The sequence below is a fragment of the Labrus mixtus genome, chromosome 17 (assembly GCF_963584025.1).
Source record: "Labrus mixtus chromosome 17, fLabMix1.1, whole genome shotgun sequence".
In the NCBI taxonomy this organism is placed as follows: domain Eukaryota; kingdom Metazoa; phylum Chordata; class Actinopteri; order Labriformes; family Labridae; genus Labrus; species Labrus mixtus.
This window is the reverse complement of record NC_083628.1, coordinates 9,953,182-9,970,084: the sequence shown is the minus strand read 5'-3', so window position 1 is coordinate 9,970,084 and position 16,903 is coordinate 9,953,182. Positions and strand designations below refer to the sequence as shown.

General features: G+C 40.0%; 2 protein-coding genes and 1 long non-coding RNA gene across 4 annotated transcripts; all 3 read left to right on the top strand.

The window, feature by feature from the left end:
- The first annotated feature begins 546 nt into the window (after window positions 1–546).
- mrps2 (mitochondrial ribosomal protein S2) lies at window positions 547–2,529 on the top strand. Its single transcript, XM_061061557.1, has 4 exons — window positions 547–666; window positions 908–1,024; window positions 1,104–1,224; window positions 1,934–2,529. Exons 1-4 carry the CDS (start codon window positions 642–644, stop codon window positions 2,478–2,480), a joined length of 810 nt encoding a protein of 269 aa, XP_060917540.1. The 5' UTR covers window positions 547–641; the 3' UTR covers window positions 2,481–2,529.
- A 1,201-nt stretch (window positions 2,530–3,730) lies between these two features.
- LOC132991938 (uncharacterized) lies at window positions 3,731–6,986 on the top strand. The gene is made up of 4 exons (XR_009676279.1): window positions 3,731–3,859; window positions 4,997–5,121; window positions 5,965–6,023; window positions 6,678–6,986. It is a non-coding gene; the product is annotated as an uncharacterized LOC132991938 (long non-coding RNA).
- A 499-nt stretch (window positions 6,987–7,485) lies between these two features.
- On the top strand, window positions 7,486–13,152 carry dipk1b (divergent protein kinase domain 1B). Of its 2 annotated transcripts, none has more exons than XM_061060947.1 (5): window positions 7,486–8,159; window positions 8,890–9,024; window positions 11,402–11,509; window positions 11,796–11,972; window positions 12,076–13,152. In XM_061060947.1, exons 1-5 carry the CDS (start codon window positions 8,091–8,093, stop codon window positions 12,886–12,888), a joined length of 1,302 nt encoding a protein of 433 aa, XP_060916930.1. In that variant the 5' UTR covers window positions 7,486–8,090; the 3' UTR covers window positions 12,889–13,152. The 2 variants fall into 2 exon arrangements, with proteins under 2 accessions (XP_060916930.1, XP_060916929.1); XM_061060946.1 differs by lacking the exon at window positions 7,486–8,159 and adding an exon at window positions 8,166–8,298.
- The last annotated feature ends 3,751 nt before the right edge of the window (window positions 13,153–16,903 follow it).

Here is a 16,903-nt window from a genome sequence, read left to right as displayed (position 1 = left end):
TTGAACGTGATCACAGGAACCTCTTTCTACACAGAGTTTTCTGTGAACATTTTAAAAACCTTGATGCTTGCGTCTATCAACAAAAAATAGTATGTTACAGAAATGGCTGTATCTCAAAAAACTACACAGATTTTTACCAAATGATTGGTATCATTGGATTCAGAACAAATTGCATTACAATAACGTGTCATCACAATGTAAATGAAACATTTTTCTCTGTCCTGTGGAATTATAACTGTTTAAAACATTTTTTTTTTTTTTACTGCTTAAATGTTTGCTGCAGTGACATCACTGCACATTTAGAAACATAGATATTGCACAACTTCATAAGCTCTTCATTTAAAGTATTAAATGTAGAAAGAAAAGCAATTGAGTATTCTTGGATGTTGGTATCCTTTTTAGCTCAATAAAACGAGAACGGTTATTAGTTTTAGATTTGAAAATAAACTATCTTTGTAAATGAGAGTCTGGTTTTGTCTGTGACTCTCACTTGAGCTTAAAAAGCCTTGTACTTAATACTCCAATAACCGGCAAGCTTACTAGGTGGCGGTAAAGTACACAACGCTAATTGACACGCGCCAGTAAACAAAGAAGAAGACGTTCCACCGCGCAGGCGCAGTTTGCTGACCTTCCAAACAAGCATGGCAGCTCGGGCTCTGGCGAAAGGTATCTTCACGTCTTATATTTTCATTTTCAGAAAGAGCAACGTTATGAACTGAAATTTTGGGTGTGTTTGATAAAACAGTAGCCCTGCTGTCCATTTACTGCATTGTGTGATGCAGTACTTACTGAAAGGCAAAATAGTCGTTTAGTTTACTGCTAACGACTATAGCCAGCACAGAAGCTAGCATGTAGTCAAAAATGTTTTAAGTTTAAGTCCGCTGTTTTGACCAATATGTTCTTTTAGGTCTTTGTGGGCTGCGGCCCTCTCGGGCTGTTACAATAGGATACTCCTGTGGTGGAAGTCAATATGCCACTGCAGCGTCGGTAAAATCCCAACAACCCCAAATCGACGACCTAACAGGTAAGCTAATGGAAGTAAGCTTGAACCCATCATATTGTTTAAGACGAACTTTAATCTATATTATTTATTCCACACACAGAAAAGATCATAAATCAGACACTTGAGAAGCCGGACTACTTCCGTGTGTCAGAGCTCATCTCGTTGAAGGAACTGTTTGACGCCCGAGTTCATCTGGGACATAAAAAAGGCTGCAGACACAGGTATTATATTATTATATTATATTATTATATTATATAATATATAGATATCACTACTCCCATTAAGGGATGTTTCATTACAGACGTACTGTGTTGTGTATAACAAAGGGTGTTGATCTTGTTTCTCTTCTTAATTCTTAATGTCAGTGCTGAACAACACACTTGTTACCTGGTTGTTAAAAGTCAGTCTCTATTTATGACTTTACTGGGGAAGCACCAAACATTTCACTGTATATCTATGTATGTGTATGTATATAGCACCATAAGCTTGAGAGGAGAGCAGAGCACCGTAGCTGGAGAGGTGCCAGTCCACTTCCTGAGCACTGCCGAGGTGCCTTTGAGCAACGCACCTAAACCCCCCCCCCCCCCCCCCCAGCTCAGGAGCGCCCACTGTGGGCAGCCCCCTCACTCTGAGACCTCTCCATTAGTGCATGTCCATAAGATCCTGTTTGTGCATGTGTGTGTATTTCGGCCTATGTTTGTGTAGCATGTTAACTAGATAGAGTGTAAAACCAAATTTCCCCTCGCGGGATCAATAAAGTATAAATTATTATTATAAATTACAGAATTGTTAAATATTCTGCTGTTAATCCATAGGCAAAGCGTAGTATAAACATCACATTCAAAACTATGTTCTCCAATGTGAAGGGCTACAATCCTTATCTTAATATAGTCATTTTTACCTATCTTGAATTCTCTTTCTCTTTCTAAGGCTCATGGAGCCTTACCTGTATGGCTGCCGCTTTGACCAAGATATCATTGATCTCGACCAGACTGTGGAGCACCTTGAGCGAGCCCTGAACTTCACAGCACATGTGGCGTATCGTGGTGGTATCATCCTGTTTGTCAGCCGCAGGCGTCAGTTCGGCCACCTGGTGGAGAGCACCGCTAAGGACTGTGGGGAGTACGCACACACTCGGTACTGGCAAGGTGGCCTTCTCACCAATGCCCCCGTCCAGTACGGCCCAGGAGTCCGCTTACCGGACCTCATCGTCTTCCTCTCCACCCTCAACAATGTGTTCCAGCAGCACATGGGCATCAGAGATGCAGCAAAGATGAACATTCCCACAGTGGGTGTGGTGGACTCGAACTGCAACCCCAGCCTGGTGACATACCCGGTGCCTGGGAATGATGACACTCCGGCCGCCATGGAGCTGTACTGTCGCTTATTCAAGATGACTATCAACCGCGCCAAGGACAAAAGGAAGCAAATGGAGCTACTGCAAGGCCTTTCTGCACCCCCCACGAAAAGCTCATGACGTAATCTATCTAGAAAATAACAGACATTAAAAATGCATTTAAACGTCACGTCCGTGTGTGCTGGATCACTTCATCATGCATCTGCATTACTGACTGTGTTGAATATGCCAGGATGCTGTCTTTTTAAATCTGAAGTGTGTATTCCACATTTCTCATTTTTTTGTGACACATCATTTTCCTTGAGTTTAAATTTTACAATCTTTATTTTAATATACCAATGAAGACCATGTAAAAGAAAGTTGTCCTAATTAAGCTTTGTTACACCACTGATATAACATTAAGTGCTTTCAGAAGTACCAGCTGTCGACCAAGCAGTGGACGAGTCACTTACACACAGCCAGATACTTTATTCTATTGTTGAATCTAATAAGTATTCCCAGTAGATTTGAATTAAATTTGGTTACATATAATAACACAATGTTTATATAATTAACTAGATTCTAATTTTAAGTTTGAAAAACAAATAGTATGGCCCGCCCAATATGGTATTTTTGGGTCCGATATTGATATTGGGAAGAGAAAAAATCTGATGCCGATATCTTTCTTCTATCTATCTGTAGAGATAAATATAGATATAGATATACACATGTATTGCATTGATCCCTCGAATGCAGTTATCAAACACTTAAGTAAAATATATATAATCCAGAAAAGATGCGTACTCATCTGGATGGTGCATCACTGCTTGACAGCATATTTCCTGATAGCATATATTTTATGAATAAGTATAATTTCCAAGTGTTAAATAATCACCAGAATGCAGGGAATTTAGTGTTGGATACTTAAAATGTCCTTGGGGAGTACACGCACCTTCGTCGTTTTCTCTTGTGCTACACTATATTTAAATAAACTCTGTAATGTGGTAATCTATTCCCATTTTGTAACCTCTGGGCTACAACATTGCCCACCTGAAATTTGTATCCACCCACCTGTATTTGACATGCCAGAACCAGCCCTGACAAGAGGTGCAGTTTTCCTTTTCAAAAGTTGGGTAAGCAAAATCACAAAAAAATGTCGGTGTATACAGTACGATAAAATAGAGGCTTTCAAATGTGCCAGAAAGCTTATAATTTATTTCAAGCTACCAAATCCAGGCTATTAAATGGTTTGTATTAGTAGTATTACTTTTATCCTGTTTACTGAAAGCTTCTCTGCGGTATTTATTACCCAATACTAACACGTTTTTATATGTCAGTGAATTCCAAAGGCAAACGAAAGGGTTTTGAAACACACAATTTTAAGCCCAACACTCCACTCGTAGTTCTTCGCGAAGTTGATGACGTTTGGTCGCTCTCGGATTCCGTAGCAGCACAACAAGTGTTTCTGTAACGACCTTCTCGTCGACCACCACCAGGGAATCCACTGCGACTGCAAAACGGTGAGTGGGAGTGTTTCAAAACAGGACATGATAGTACTGCTGCAATTTATCGAACAATATCACGTAGAACTGTCAAAACAGCGATTCCCCGTATATTTTAATATGTGTGGGAATGCACAGACTGAGAAAATGACCCGCATTTGTGTCACATTTCCATTTGACTGTGTTTAATATAACAAACTTATGTTGAGGTAATCACAGTCGATGTTTATTTTAAGCCAAATACTTGTTTCAATTGTCTGTTTCTCGTACAGGATTAATAGTTTCCTGCTTTTGTGAACCCTTCCTTACACGTGGCAAGCAACAGGCTATTTTAAGTTTCAGGATATTTCAGGTCATGAAAATGTTTGGGTACAAACGTTGTATTACGACCCATTAATCCAATGTTTCCACGTTGTTTTTCCTTCATATTTCAGTGTTGTAGTAGTGTCATAGTGGGTGTGGTAGCTCGAAGGAACATTTGGCATTCCTGTCAGTCCTGCCAAAACTGTATTAAACTATAAGGTGTCATTTAATATCTTATTTCACACACGTCCCCAGATTTAGTTAAATTTCTTCTAACTAATAATTGGTCGGGATAAATATTTTGAAATGTAAAAAAACAAGTTAAAAATACATTCCAAGCTTCATAAGCTGGTGCACACGTCACTGCCGCCCCCTGCTGAGAGCCTCCTGTCCTATAATAATAGTGTGACACTAAATGACGCAATGAATGTATGAATGTTTAAAAACATAGCTAAAACTTACTATTTTTTTCCACACAGTAATCATTTAGAGATTCAAATAATAAATAACTTGACCTATGATATGTAGGGAACATGCCCATCAAAAGTCCTACAATCCAAACTCCATATTTATGCAATCTGACTCTAAAAGGAGAGACAGAAACAAAAATTGAAAAACAGAAACCTTTTTTTTTTCATTCAGTCTTTAACATTCTCAAATGATTATCAGCTTTCTGGACTTTAACAAAAGTAAAAATCATTTTCTGAATTGCTCACAAGTGGTCCACTCCAAAATCAATTTGAGAAGAAATGTACTGGTGGTGAATGAAACAATCGACAGAAGATTCATGCTTTTGTATGGAAATGTGTGACATGGCGTTTTGTAATGTTATTCATATTTTCCCAATCATAGTCACACTTGGCCTAAGCAGAATGCACCATGATATGTGACCACCATGCCAAATACAGGGCCAGATGCGGCCCTCAGCGCTGCTTTATGGATTCCAATAGTTAATGGACCGCAGACGATGATTGCTGGTATGTAAAACATATTCTAATTTTAGTGATTTAGTTTTGAGTAAAGCCTCCTCAGTCTTTTTATATATTGCTCTTGTTCTTGAAGTGCAAATACAATTTTATGATGATGCATGGATTTTTCCCTCATGAGGAGCTGGTGTCAGACATTGAGACGTCTGCATTCAAGAGAATGGTAACTGGTGTCGGTTTAATTGTACTCAGCATCAGGGATAAAATTGCCCCTTGAGACTCAACTCTGACTGCAGTGTCTCTGTTGTGCAATGAGCGGGCAGACAGTAAGAAACTGGCTCACGATGGCTCAATTTCCTCTGCGTGGTGGACTTTGGGTAAGGAACCGGGCCAGATATTTAGTTTATCACAAAGATGTTGTATTCCCATGACATGACAGCCTAACAGGGATAAACCATGTTTATCTGAAGCACAAACATCAATCCTGTCAGTCAGAGAAGGACAGTGAGTGAGGTTTGCACATTTTTGTTTTACACACTTTTCTTGTTTATTAAACTAAGGAGTTTTTAGTTAACATGGATATTATTAGTTCAGATAGAAAGGCTAAATAATGCTTATCATCTGTGTGTTTGTTGACATACGTCATTCCATCCCTGCATCAGTCGGGTCCCAGTTTGACCGTCCTGGTCAAGAAAGTCTCCACCACTGTGAAACATCACCAACTTTTTCTTTTTTGGGTGGTGGCTTTAATTTTCTCTGGAATTGTATTTCCTTGTAGTTCCTTTCTGTTTGACTAAAAAAAAGTCCTACTTTCAGCTGGTTAACTACTCTGTAATGGGAAAACATAAGTCACATTGAGATTTGTAAAAACATTGGTTTTTTTTGTACCAATAGAGAGCATGGATGTACCTCTGATGGACCAGATCAACCTGTGGAGCAGCAGCACTGTTGAGGTAAGAGTTCATGCTAACTTGCTTGGACAAAGTTTGTTCCTGTGTTTTCTCTTGTCCAACTTTGTGACTCGTGTTTGAGCCTGTGTCACAAGGCAGCAGAGCATTAAAGCTGTAAACTATCATTTGCATTTAATTCCGGCAGCAGTTTAATTTCCTTTAGTTTATTATTATTACTATACAATAAAATATTAACAGGAACGTTACAAAAGTTACAGTTAGACGGGCCTGACTCTGTTCAGTTCCTGTTCTGCAGCATATAAAAGCAAAGATTACATCAGATGGAACAGCATCGCAGACATTCAGAATGGAGAATGGGAGTGGGGGGTGTAACTGAAATGAACAGATATAAGTTAAATCAGTGATTACAAGAATTGTCCGTCTATCAGGTGGTGTTTACTTCTAATGTAAAACGCAGGCTGTTGTCCTGATATAATAAGGGATCTCATTCCAGATTTGAATGTATGTGTGAAAAATGGATCTCTGACCATAGCTGTTTTTGTAAACCAGTATACCAGGATTACTGCTCAGGTGATGCAAATTGAGATTTGGAGTGATAGTTAACCAACGGATCAGATTTGGAAAAAAAAAAAAAACCTTTGGTTAAATATGTAACTAAAACACAATGAAAAGTTTTGATCTTTTTTGTCTTCACAGGATGGTTCTGCAGTTGTAGACAAAGACACTGGACGATATCGGATGATATGTATATCTTGAAGACATGTTGAAAAAGATTTGTCTTCTCAACGACTTCAAAATAACATTTAAAATGTCAGTATGTTTGTTTACAGTAATGTTTGTTTGTTTTTTTATGGCTACTCCGATTTTGTACTTTTTAAATTCCTTTTCTATTTTTTCCTCTGATATTGTTGTATAATATTATATGTAAAACCGAGATCAGACAATACTTTATGCATATGTTTTCTATTTCAGTAAAAGGTCAATAATAAATCACAACATGTTTAACCTTTAGTTTTCATTTTTCAATAATGTGCCAAATATATTCAGCTGTGCCTCATTGATTCAAATGTCAAGTAAGCTGCTGTATGAGCTGACTGATTCATCTGAGATCTAATGTTAGATACCATGAAATAAGATTATCCTTTATTTTGGTTTCCACAAAGCCTACCTGACCACAAAAATATGATGGATTTTTTTGCATATTCAAGACAAAACTATGAATACAAAAATTAAATGAAATTTAAAAGATCATGTATATTGAATTTAAAGACCTTTAATTGTTCTTCTATCCACTAGAATCTAAATAACCAGTAATAAGGGATTTAAATATTTTGTCAATCCTATAGGAGTATCCTGATATATTCATTAAAGTTCAAACGGGGACAGTGCAGAGATAATAAGCGATCGCCTCCTTTAATAGTAGGCCTTAATAAATCTTATTAAGTGATGTGTTTTCACAGGGTGTCTGCCTGTAACAGCCTGTGTGTGTGTTTCCTCCTGGCAGGAAGAGAAGGACAGGAAGCCCAGGCGAGATTTATGTCGGCAGTGAAAATAAAAAATCATCTCACAGCTGAGATCTCGCATCTTTCCCTTTAAAGGAGCGCAGAGATGAGTCGCTGGGGAACAGAGATTGTGTGTGCTCGTCGGGCTTTTCTTTTTTCGGTTTCACAATTGTGTCTAGTTTGATTTGATTAGATCATGAAGGAACAGCTTTTCCGTTGATCGGCTTGGCCGGGTGATCGCAGCTGGACGCCAAAGCCAAGGAGGAGGTTCTTTTGTTTTTTTTTTATTATTCGGGGCTGAAGCTCTGAATATAGTCGCGCATATGGAGCAGAAATCCGAAATTGCTCAATTTCAAGGACGCGTGTTTTTTCCTCGGCGAAATATTTGTGTTGACAAATTGGATAACAACCCTTAAAGATCGTCACTGTGGCGTGTTGGCAGTTAACACACGAGCTACAAAGGACACACCACATGGCATATGATGCGATTAATAAGTAGACGCTGGTTTGGGTTATTTTTGCGACGCATGGCGCAGGTTTTCAGCAGGGATGTGATCTGACAGAGATCTCTGGTTTCACGCTCCGCCACATCCTCACCAAGTCGCTCATGATGCCCAGGGCTTTGCGGAGACTGGTTCATCTGGTGCTCTTCTGCCCTCTGTCTAAAGGTCTGCAGGTAGGCTATGATGTCAGTCTGCCTTTGTTTCCAACAGGATCCTCCTCGCCGTGTGCGTGAATGTCAAACTGCCAGAACAGAACATCTGCGCCACGGCGAGATTCTAGTAACACGCATCAAGAATGTCGTGAGAGATGGTGTAGGGTACTTGTAAAACCGAGATATTTATCAAGTTTAAGGTCGAATGATCAGCTGGTCATTCATTTGTTGTCGTGCAGGCCTAAAAGATACAAATAAATCCAGTACATGTAATGGGTATAACGATTAATCGGTTGGTCGATCTAACAACTAAAATCCCAAAAATGTGTTAATAGTGAACAGTTTTGGTTTTGGTGTTTAATTCACATTTCAATGAGATGCTGTTTTTTTTAAAAAATATATATATTTGTATGACAAGTGTACAGGTTTATTTTGGCTCTAATAAATTATGACGAACAGCTTTTTCAAATGTTTGACACTTTATTCAGTATTCTCTATTTGATTAATTGTTTAAAAAAAAATCGTTACACATAGATGGCAAAGACTGCACCTTTTGTACAGATTTGAGTACATTTCGTAATGTACAGTATAGTTGCCTACCATTAGATGGGGAATATTGTTGGCTAATAATGTGTCCACAAAGAGCACATCATGTTGTGTTGATTGAGTGAATGATAAATCATCATCTGTTTGTTTTTTTTTTTTTTCATTCTCCTCCCTGCCTGTCTCTTTCCATCGAAACCCGACAAAGAGTCGACTTCCAGCCATCAAGGTGAAGTACCTTCTCCTGGCATGGCTGGGCATCCTCATTGCCAGCTGGGTCATCTACATGCAGTACGCCTCTTACTCTGAACTGTGCCGCGGGCACGTCTGCCATATGGTCATTGTAAGTATAGCCTCTCAATATTATGACAAGCAGTTTCAAAACTTCGCCAGGGTGATGGTTTTCATCAGAAATTCATGGAGTAAGAATGTATGTCCTCAAATTCTGCTGAATTAACATCTCTTACAGCCGTTATTGATTGAATATTGTGTTGCTAAGTTAGAGGGTTTATTTAAGAGAATATTCTAGATCAGATTTCAGTTCACCCAGGACCCCTAACAACAAGTTAAATATAAAACCCACACAGGAAGACCAAATTCAATAATGGAGGGAAAGCTATAATAGCACATCAATACGACATTGATTTGTTTTCAACCCAGAAAAAGAACATGCAGTGCAATTTGTCCTAAGACTGTCCGGCTGTGCACCATTCTTATATTTCATGCACGTTGGCACTTTTTACAACACTTTTTGACCATGAGTGAGGTGGATTTAAAAGCAGCTAATTTGTGGTCTCAGAAGTGCAGAAACCGGATCACACAGGCTGGGAGATAATGTTCCAGCTTCTGTAGTCAAATTTCGAGACATTTAAATAATATTCAAAATTTGAAAGCAAAGGAAAGAGGACGAGACCAAGACGTCTGTCTTCTGTAAGAGAGAGGAGTGACAAAAGGGTGTGCAGCGTTCATTAGAATGAAAAGACACTGTGACATCGGGATCTCTTTATAGTTGACAATAGCTTACGACGATACGATACATTTTATTGTCCCCTTTGTGAAATTTGTCCCTGGACTTCAAGTGCAGCACACATTTAACTGCATCCACAAAAGTATTATTATTAAAAAAACAACAACAATAAAAGCAGACAACAATCCACATCATATCAGTTTCTGATAAACATATCACGCCCATGTTCATATTCCTGTGAACTCCAGTTTCTACACAGTTAAAGTAAATATTCTTGACATATGTAAGCTAACTATAGTGTAGCTTTAAGCTAGCAGGAAACAAAACATTTCCCCCGATAGTTAAAGGAAATATATATGATAAGAAGACCGGCAGTCATTGTACAATTCTGGGAAATGAAAGAATTCCAAAAAGAAAATCAAAAAAGAAAGGAATAAATTAGGATTTTTTTAAGTAGCCGAAAACATGTAATGCCGACATCTTCAACAGGGTACTCGTACTAAAGGGGGAAAACTGGCAAAAGGGATTCCATATAAATCATATATTTACTTAAAACAAACCTGATGATCACAAACCTCTGTGTTAATTCTACTGCCTGCTCCAGCTTCTACATAACACGTTTATACATCACCGACAAAAATCCACACAAAAGAATATGATGACTGAGAGGATGGATTGGGAATGTAACTGAACCGAACACTTGAGGACAATCCTCTCTCCCTCTGAGAAAACAGAGAAAATGATCACAGAAGAAGAAAAACAGACGAGGGTCTCTGAACTACAAAATGAGTACAATCTGGAGTTTGGAGATCATCACAGTCACATATTATAACCCTCAAGCATGATCCTGTTGCACCGGGTTAGCTTCTTCCTTCATACGTGCGGCCTTTGATTCTGGTAAAAAGAAACCACCATGAGCAAAACTATTCCTGCTGTGCCCAGCTGTTTGGCCTGTTCCCGAAACAGAACAAGGACTGACATTTAATGAGACATTGACAAACTCAATGGCATGCATAATGAAAGATCAATTGTGTGACCTCATTAAAACAAATAATCCAGTGTGGACACCTTGTGTGAGTGTGGATTAACAGTTTGTGTGCCTTGGTTTTCAGACAATGTCATAAATGGAAGGCTAGCATGATTACATAGACACGTTTGTGGTCAGCAGAATTAGTGCTGATGAGCTGGGATTTTTGAAGGGTACACACACATTTTTTGATTTGCCTGTTGCTGCTTTCTGTTTTTCGGAGTCTTGTTACAAACATGAGCGGTCTGAACTGAGTGGAGAGGTAAATTGTCGGGGCATGTGTTATTAGAAATCTGGCAGGACTTGCTTGTTTGGGGTGAAGGATTACCAGGATTTGAGCCTTTTCACAGCTAAACTGTGCATATTGCAAAGCTGTCATATTCAAGCTGTTGTTGTGGCTTCATATGGGCATGCACATCAGAGGTTAGCTGCTTTCTCCATTCTGTTTCAAAGTGCAAACTAGGAACCTCTTCTGCAGGCCTCAAAAGCCCGCTTTACAAATACACTACACACCTGAACATTGTCTGATATTGTGTGGTAAGGACACGCAAATCTGTTCCACCAGATGTTTGGGTTATTGTTTTTAGACCACAGAGAGGTGGAAATAAACACATTTTTTTTTAAGTGTTAGATGTAGATGTATTGAATTTGCAAGAGGACAAGACACTTGGAGGAGCACCTGTTTCTTGTGGTTTATGCGATGCAATGTTCTGTTTGGTGTTGCAGTGTGATCACTACAGAAGAGGCATAATATCAGGCTCGTCCTGCAAGGCTCTGTGTGATCAGAGAACTCTGACTCTACAGCGCTGTATGTCCACTTCCTCCACTTATCAGGTAAAAAAAAAAAAAAACCACACCCATGAACTAACTAAAACACTTTCAAACCAAACCAAGTAGAAAAATGTCTACATTTATTTAAGATCCAAACACGCTTACCAGAAACAGACTTTTTAATGACTGTAAATAAATGCACGTTTTATTTTGAAATATAACTCAACATGCTTGGAATTTTAAGGTTATAAAAAACTCCTTACTACTAGCTTTGTTGTATCACATAAAAACAAACTTACATACATACTGTACTCTTACTTCTTACTGTTCTCACTTGTTGTACCTGTAGGTGTACAGTGGACTGTGGAAGGAGAGGCCTGTTGTAATAAAATGTGGCCTTGAGGATCCAGTGAAGATTGAAGGCGCTCCTGATTCTGTACTGAGGCAGGAGATGACTTTATTCGACAAACCCACTCGTGGAACCTCCATGGACGAATTCAAAGAGATGCTGCATAGTTTTCTTAAGGTCTATACTATAAGTATTTACATCATATAAGATATCATTCCCAATCTATCATCAAGATAATTAGTTGTTATTTTTATTTATTATGTCACCCTTCTTTTTGCAGGCTAACCTTGGTGAGCAGCCGTCTTTGAGCACCTTGGTGGACAGGGTCATCATCATGGCTGATGTCAACCAGGATGGCAAAGTGTCTCTGGCAGAGGCCAAGTCCATCTGGGCTCTTCTCCAGATAAATGAGTTCCTCCTGATGGTGGCGCTGCAGGAAAAGGAGCACACGGCCAAGCTGCTGGGCTTCTGTGGAGACTTGTATGTGACCGAGCGTGTGGGCCACAGCTCCCTCTACAGGCTGGAGGTTCCTCATTACCTGCAGGCTGTGGTTCCTGAGGCCTTGAGCTCCAGCCTGAACCACTGGCTGGCACCGTCCTGGCCCCGCAGGGCGCGCATCACCATCGGCCTGCTGGAGTTTGTGGAAGAGGTCTTCCACGGCTCCTACGGGAGTTTCCTCATATGTGACGCCAGCCATCGTCACGTGGGCTACAACGCAAAGTATGACTGCAAGATGGCCAACCTGCGCAGTGTTGCCTCTGAGGCAGTCGTTAGGGGATATCTGCGGGGGCGGCGGTGTGAGACGAACGCAGACTGTACTTATGGCCAGGACTGTACGGCCACCTGTGACCGACTCGTGAAGCAGTGTAACACCGAGGTCGTGCAGCCCAATCTTGCAAAGGTGTGTGTGCTTTTGCAGGATTATCTGCTGTTTGGAGCCCCCTCAGACCTCCGTGGAGATCTAGAGAAGCAGCTACGCACCTGTGTGACACTCAGCGGTCTGGCAAGCCAGATGGAGGTGCATCACTCACTAGTCCTTAACAACCTAAAGACATTACTGTGGAAGAAAATTTCAAACACTCAGTACTCTTGAAAAAAAACATGCTTTATTGGAGAACGGTGTCTATAAATTTATTTTTTCGTGTTATATTGACTGTGAATAACAGGAAACTGTGAAACACTTAAAATACGATATGAAGCAAGCAGCAGATGATGCAGACTCTCTCATAAAGCCTCGTACAAGGCCCATTATGCTCTTGTTTTCATGCATTATTTGAGAAGCACATTCATCTGTTGAGACATACTATTCTCAGGGCATTGCCTATGACTTTACTTGTAAAATAAAATGTGAACTTAATGAAGTAGTTTTGAAAATACTTTCTTAGAATACTCTCTAACATGTCCCTCATATAGACATATGGACATGGGCGTGAAAGTTTTTGTACCACTGTAAATAATAGTTGAATATTGTTGTTCCCTGTGCATTAATGAATGAGTCACAATGCAAAGGAGATATATATATATATATATATAGGTAGAACTGACATGCCATGGCTAGTATTGACCCAGTATTGATCATGTATACAAATCAATCTTTTACAGATTGGAGTTGTATAGGACAATCACACATGATTTAAAATCTACAAACATGTAATCCATGAATAAACGTAAGTAATCGACTTGTTATGATAATGTGTGAATCTGTGTAACTGTATATTTGACATCATTTCCATCAGCAGAGAGAGCTGTATGCTTACTCTGCATAGAAAAAAGCCCTTCTTTTTACTTGAGCACACTTTAATTGCACATTAGTGGCAAAGGCCTGGGCAAAGTAGCGACACACAAACTAACCAGTTGTCATTTCTGGTGCAGTTAGAACCTAAACACGGTAAAGTTAAGTATTCAAGTTAATGGTTCTGAGGTGGTGGTGATTTGTGTATTAACCCTTTCACAAACTCCCAAATAAAGTTATCAGTCTTGAAAAAATATAACCAGAAATGTCTTTCTATTTTTTTTAAAAACCTTATATTAAAGATTTAAATTCAATATAAGAATATCTGTCATGAAACAGGATTGGTCGGTGAGCTTAAATGAGTAGTTTTCATATGGAAGCTAAACCAAAACAACTTTATTACTTGACCCGACAGAAGGCTTGCTATTGTTCAGAACATGTACTTCACTCCATGCATTGCAAACTTTTCCTCCACGGCAAGCACACATCCTATCGAATACTAACCATTCTCATCTGAAGAAAACTAAAGAAAACTAAGCTTTAAGCTCTAAAGATGTGCTTAAAGTCTCTTTGAGCGGAACAGGAGCACAATTCCTTTATTTTACATTTATGGTGTCATACATGCACACACACACCTATGTGAGGACCCCCGTTGACATAATGCAATCCCAGCATCTTAATGGAAGCTTAACCCAAACCTAACCCTCACACATCATGTTTAAATCAGAATCAGAAATACTTCATTAAGTCCAGTGGAAAAGAAGTGAGGAACAGACACTCTGTGAAAAAGAATAGTTGTTATAACTTGATGATAGGCTAAATAAAAGCCTTTAGCAGGACATTCGGCTGAATTTGATGCATTATTAGCCCCAATTCACACATACTCTGTGCTCGTCGTGGTCCGTCAGTGAGGCGTAGTGCGCTGCTGTACTTAACTGCCACTCTAGTCAATCATTGTGTTCACACAGCGAGCGCTGCGATCCGTCTCCGGAGCGTGACCCCAACGCCACTACGCTCTGATCCGCTTCAAATCGACGGAGTACGCTGCAGGCATGCGTCAAGCTGGACAGAATATGACAACCTGGACAGGATGTCAGACAACGAAACGCACAGAGCATCTGGTCAATTTCTAAATAAAACACAATATACAGACTTTATCAACATTACGTCAAAACAGGCAACTAATGAACAACAAATCATCCTCAAAAAGACAAAGCAACATGTTGTTTGTATGTTTTTCTATTTATTCCTGTGTGATCTTGCAGTTCACTTCTCCTGTGATGTGGGGTTCGCTCTGCTGTGCTGACGTTCCAGAAACGGATCCAGTGTGAATGGGCGCGCGCCATCCGATGGAGCAAAATGGCATCCGCTATCATCAACCAGAGTCAGCGTTGCAGCTAGTGTTTCTCAAGCAGATAGAAACACCATACTTACCTTGAGGCACTCAGTTCCCTGGGCTGGCCACCGGGGCAAACACAAAACCACGCTTCGCATTAAAAACCATTTCCACTGGCCTGGCCTGCGCAGAGATGGGGCTCAGTTTTCCCTCAGTGCCAAATAACATCTGCTAAAACACCCCTCACTTCAACCACTACCCATTATTGGCACCCCATTTGACGACTTGGGATGGACATTGTTAGTCCTGTAGAGGGAAGCAAAGCAAGAAACCGTTATATGCTGGTTATAACAGACTATGCTACCAAGTATCCAGAAGTCTTTCCACTAAAATCCATGAAGGCAAAAGCGGTTGCTTTCTGTTTGGTACAGTTATTTTCAAGGGTGGGCTTCCCTTGTGAAATATTAACTGATCAGGGAACTAACTTTATGTCTACTTTGCTGAAACAGGTGTACCAGTTACTGGGTATCAGGGGCCTTAGGACCACAACATATTATCCTCAAATGGATGGGCTAACAGAGCGCTTTAACCAGACCCTGAAGCAGATGCTCTGGAAGTTTGTAAATGACACTGGTACAGACTGGGATCAATGGCTGCCCTACCTCGTCTTTGCATACAGAGAAATACCCCAATAATCAACTGGTTTCTCTCCTTTTGAACTTTTGTATGGATATGAAGTTCAGGGTCATTGGCACTGTTGAGAGAGATCGGGGAGGGAGGCGAGGGGAGGGTGGGATCTGTTAACGTTGTATCTTATGTCATCCAGATGAGAGAGCGGCTGGCCGATAGGCCGGCCTTGTGTTCTGGCTGCTGCGGCCGCCGCTGCCAGCTCAGCAGCTGAGACATAATGCCTGCCTGTCGGCGGTGGTGAGGACGAGGAGCCGGGGCCGGCTCGAGCTGGGGCGGACTGGTAGTGTCGGTGCTCTCACTGTTTGCCTATGGACACAGATATAGAGTCTGTTTTCTGCCCAGAATTTCCAAGATCAATTCTGGAAGAAATCTCTGAATCAGTTGAGGAAATGGCCGCATGTGTTGAAGTAAATGTCTGTAAATGTTTTTATTACTATATTTCTTCTGCTATATTGTATATTTTGAAGAAACTGTAACGATCGAATTTCCCTCTGGGATTAATAAAGTATTTCTGATTCTGATTCTGAAATAGAAGACCTTAGTGGGAGTGGCCTGCGGTGCTGTGCATTCTGGGATTTGGTGTCTTTCATCCACATGAGCCAAAAAGACACTTTCTGCCTTTTCTCGGCCAAGAAGGCACCAACTTCAAAATGTATTTCACATTTCCACTACATACATGACCCAATGTCAATACAGATTAATGTTTCAACGGGTGAAGTATCCCTTTAACAATTAGGTCATCTCTAGGGCCCAACCTCCGATGAAATCTCTCTCTTGCGCGAGAGATCTTCCTCCCCCCCGGGCTCAGGGGGCGGGTGAGAGACAGGGGGCATATAATATTGAGTTAACACAACATTTTCATAGACTTGAAGTAAAACTAACTTAGAATTTTATGTTATTATGACTTTTTGTTTTTACAGTGCAGAATTTTCTTGGCCCTCACGTGACAAGTTTCACATCCCCAGTATGTGAAATTGCCTTTAGATTGCCTTAAGTAGCATGAATAAAGGTGTCTGTTTTCCCATCTAATTTATAAGTGAAAAAGTTCCTCATGGTAGAACCTGATCTACATTGTGTAGCCTAACTGCTTTCACTCACCTCTTTTATAGTATATAACTGATATAGTACCTTAAGCCCCTGTTTCAGTTAATCTGCAGGTGCCTGAATTACATCGACTGGGTAAATCACATTATTTTCACAACATATAATCAATGTAAGACTAGAGATTGCCTTTAAATGGTATTAATCAGTGCTAATTTTTAAGGAATTTGGGATACATTTTTAACATATTTTGGGGTTTTGCATAATTTGCATGTAATTTTCATTACAGTTTTCTCTATTATGGTGCCA

What these genes read in the sequence shown, in the direction of transcription:
- dipk1b (XM_061060946.1), top strand. Translation starts at nt 8,167, where the DNA reads ATGATGTCAGTCTGCCTTTGTTTCCAACAGGATCCTCCTCGCCGTGTG. An exon ending in AGAATGTCGTGAGAGATGGT is followed by an intron (nt 8,299 to 8,889) that starts GTAGGGTACTTG and finishes AACCCGACAAAG; the next exon opens with AGTCGACTTCCAGCCATCAA. An exon ending in TGCTGCATAGTTTTCTTAAG is followed by an intron (nt 11,973 to 12,075) that starts GTCTATACTATA and finishes TTCTTTTTGCAG; the next exon opens with GCTAACCTTGGTGAGCAGCC.
- mrps2 (XM_061061557.1), top strand. Translation starts at nt 642, where the DNA reads ATGGCAGCTCGGGCTCTGGCGAAAG. An exon ending in AGCTCGGGCTCTGGCGAAAG is followed by an intron (nt 667 to 907) that starts GTATCTTCACGT and finishes ATGTTCTTTTAG; the next exon opens with GTCTTTGTGGGCTGCGGCCC. An exon ending in AAAAAAGGCTGCAGACACAG is followed by an intron (nt 1,225 to 1,933) that starts GTATTATATTAT and finishes TCTCTTTCTAAG; the next exon opens with GCTCATGGAGCCTTACCTGT.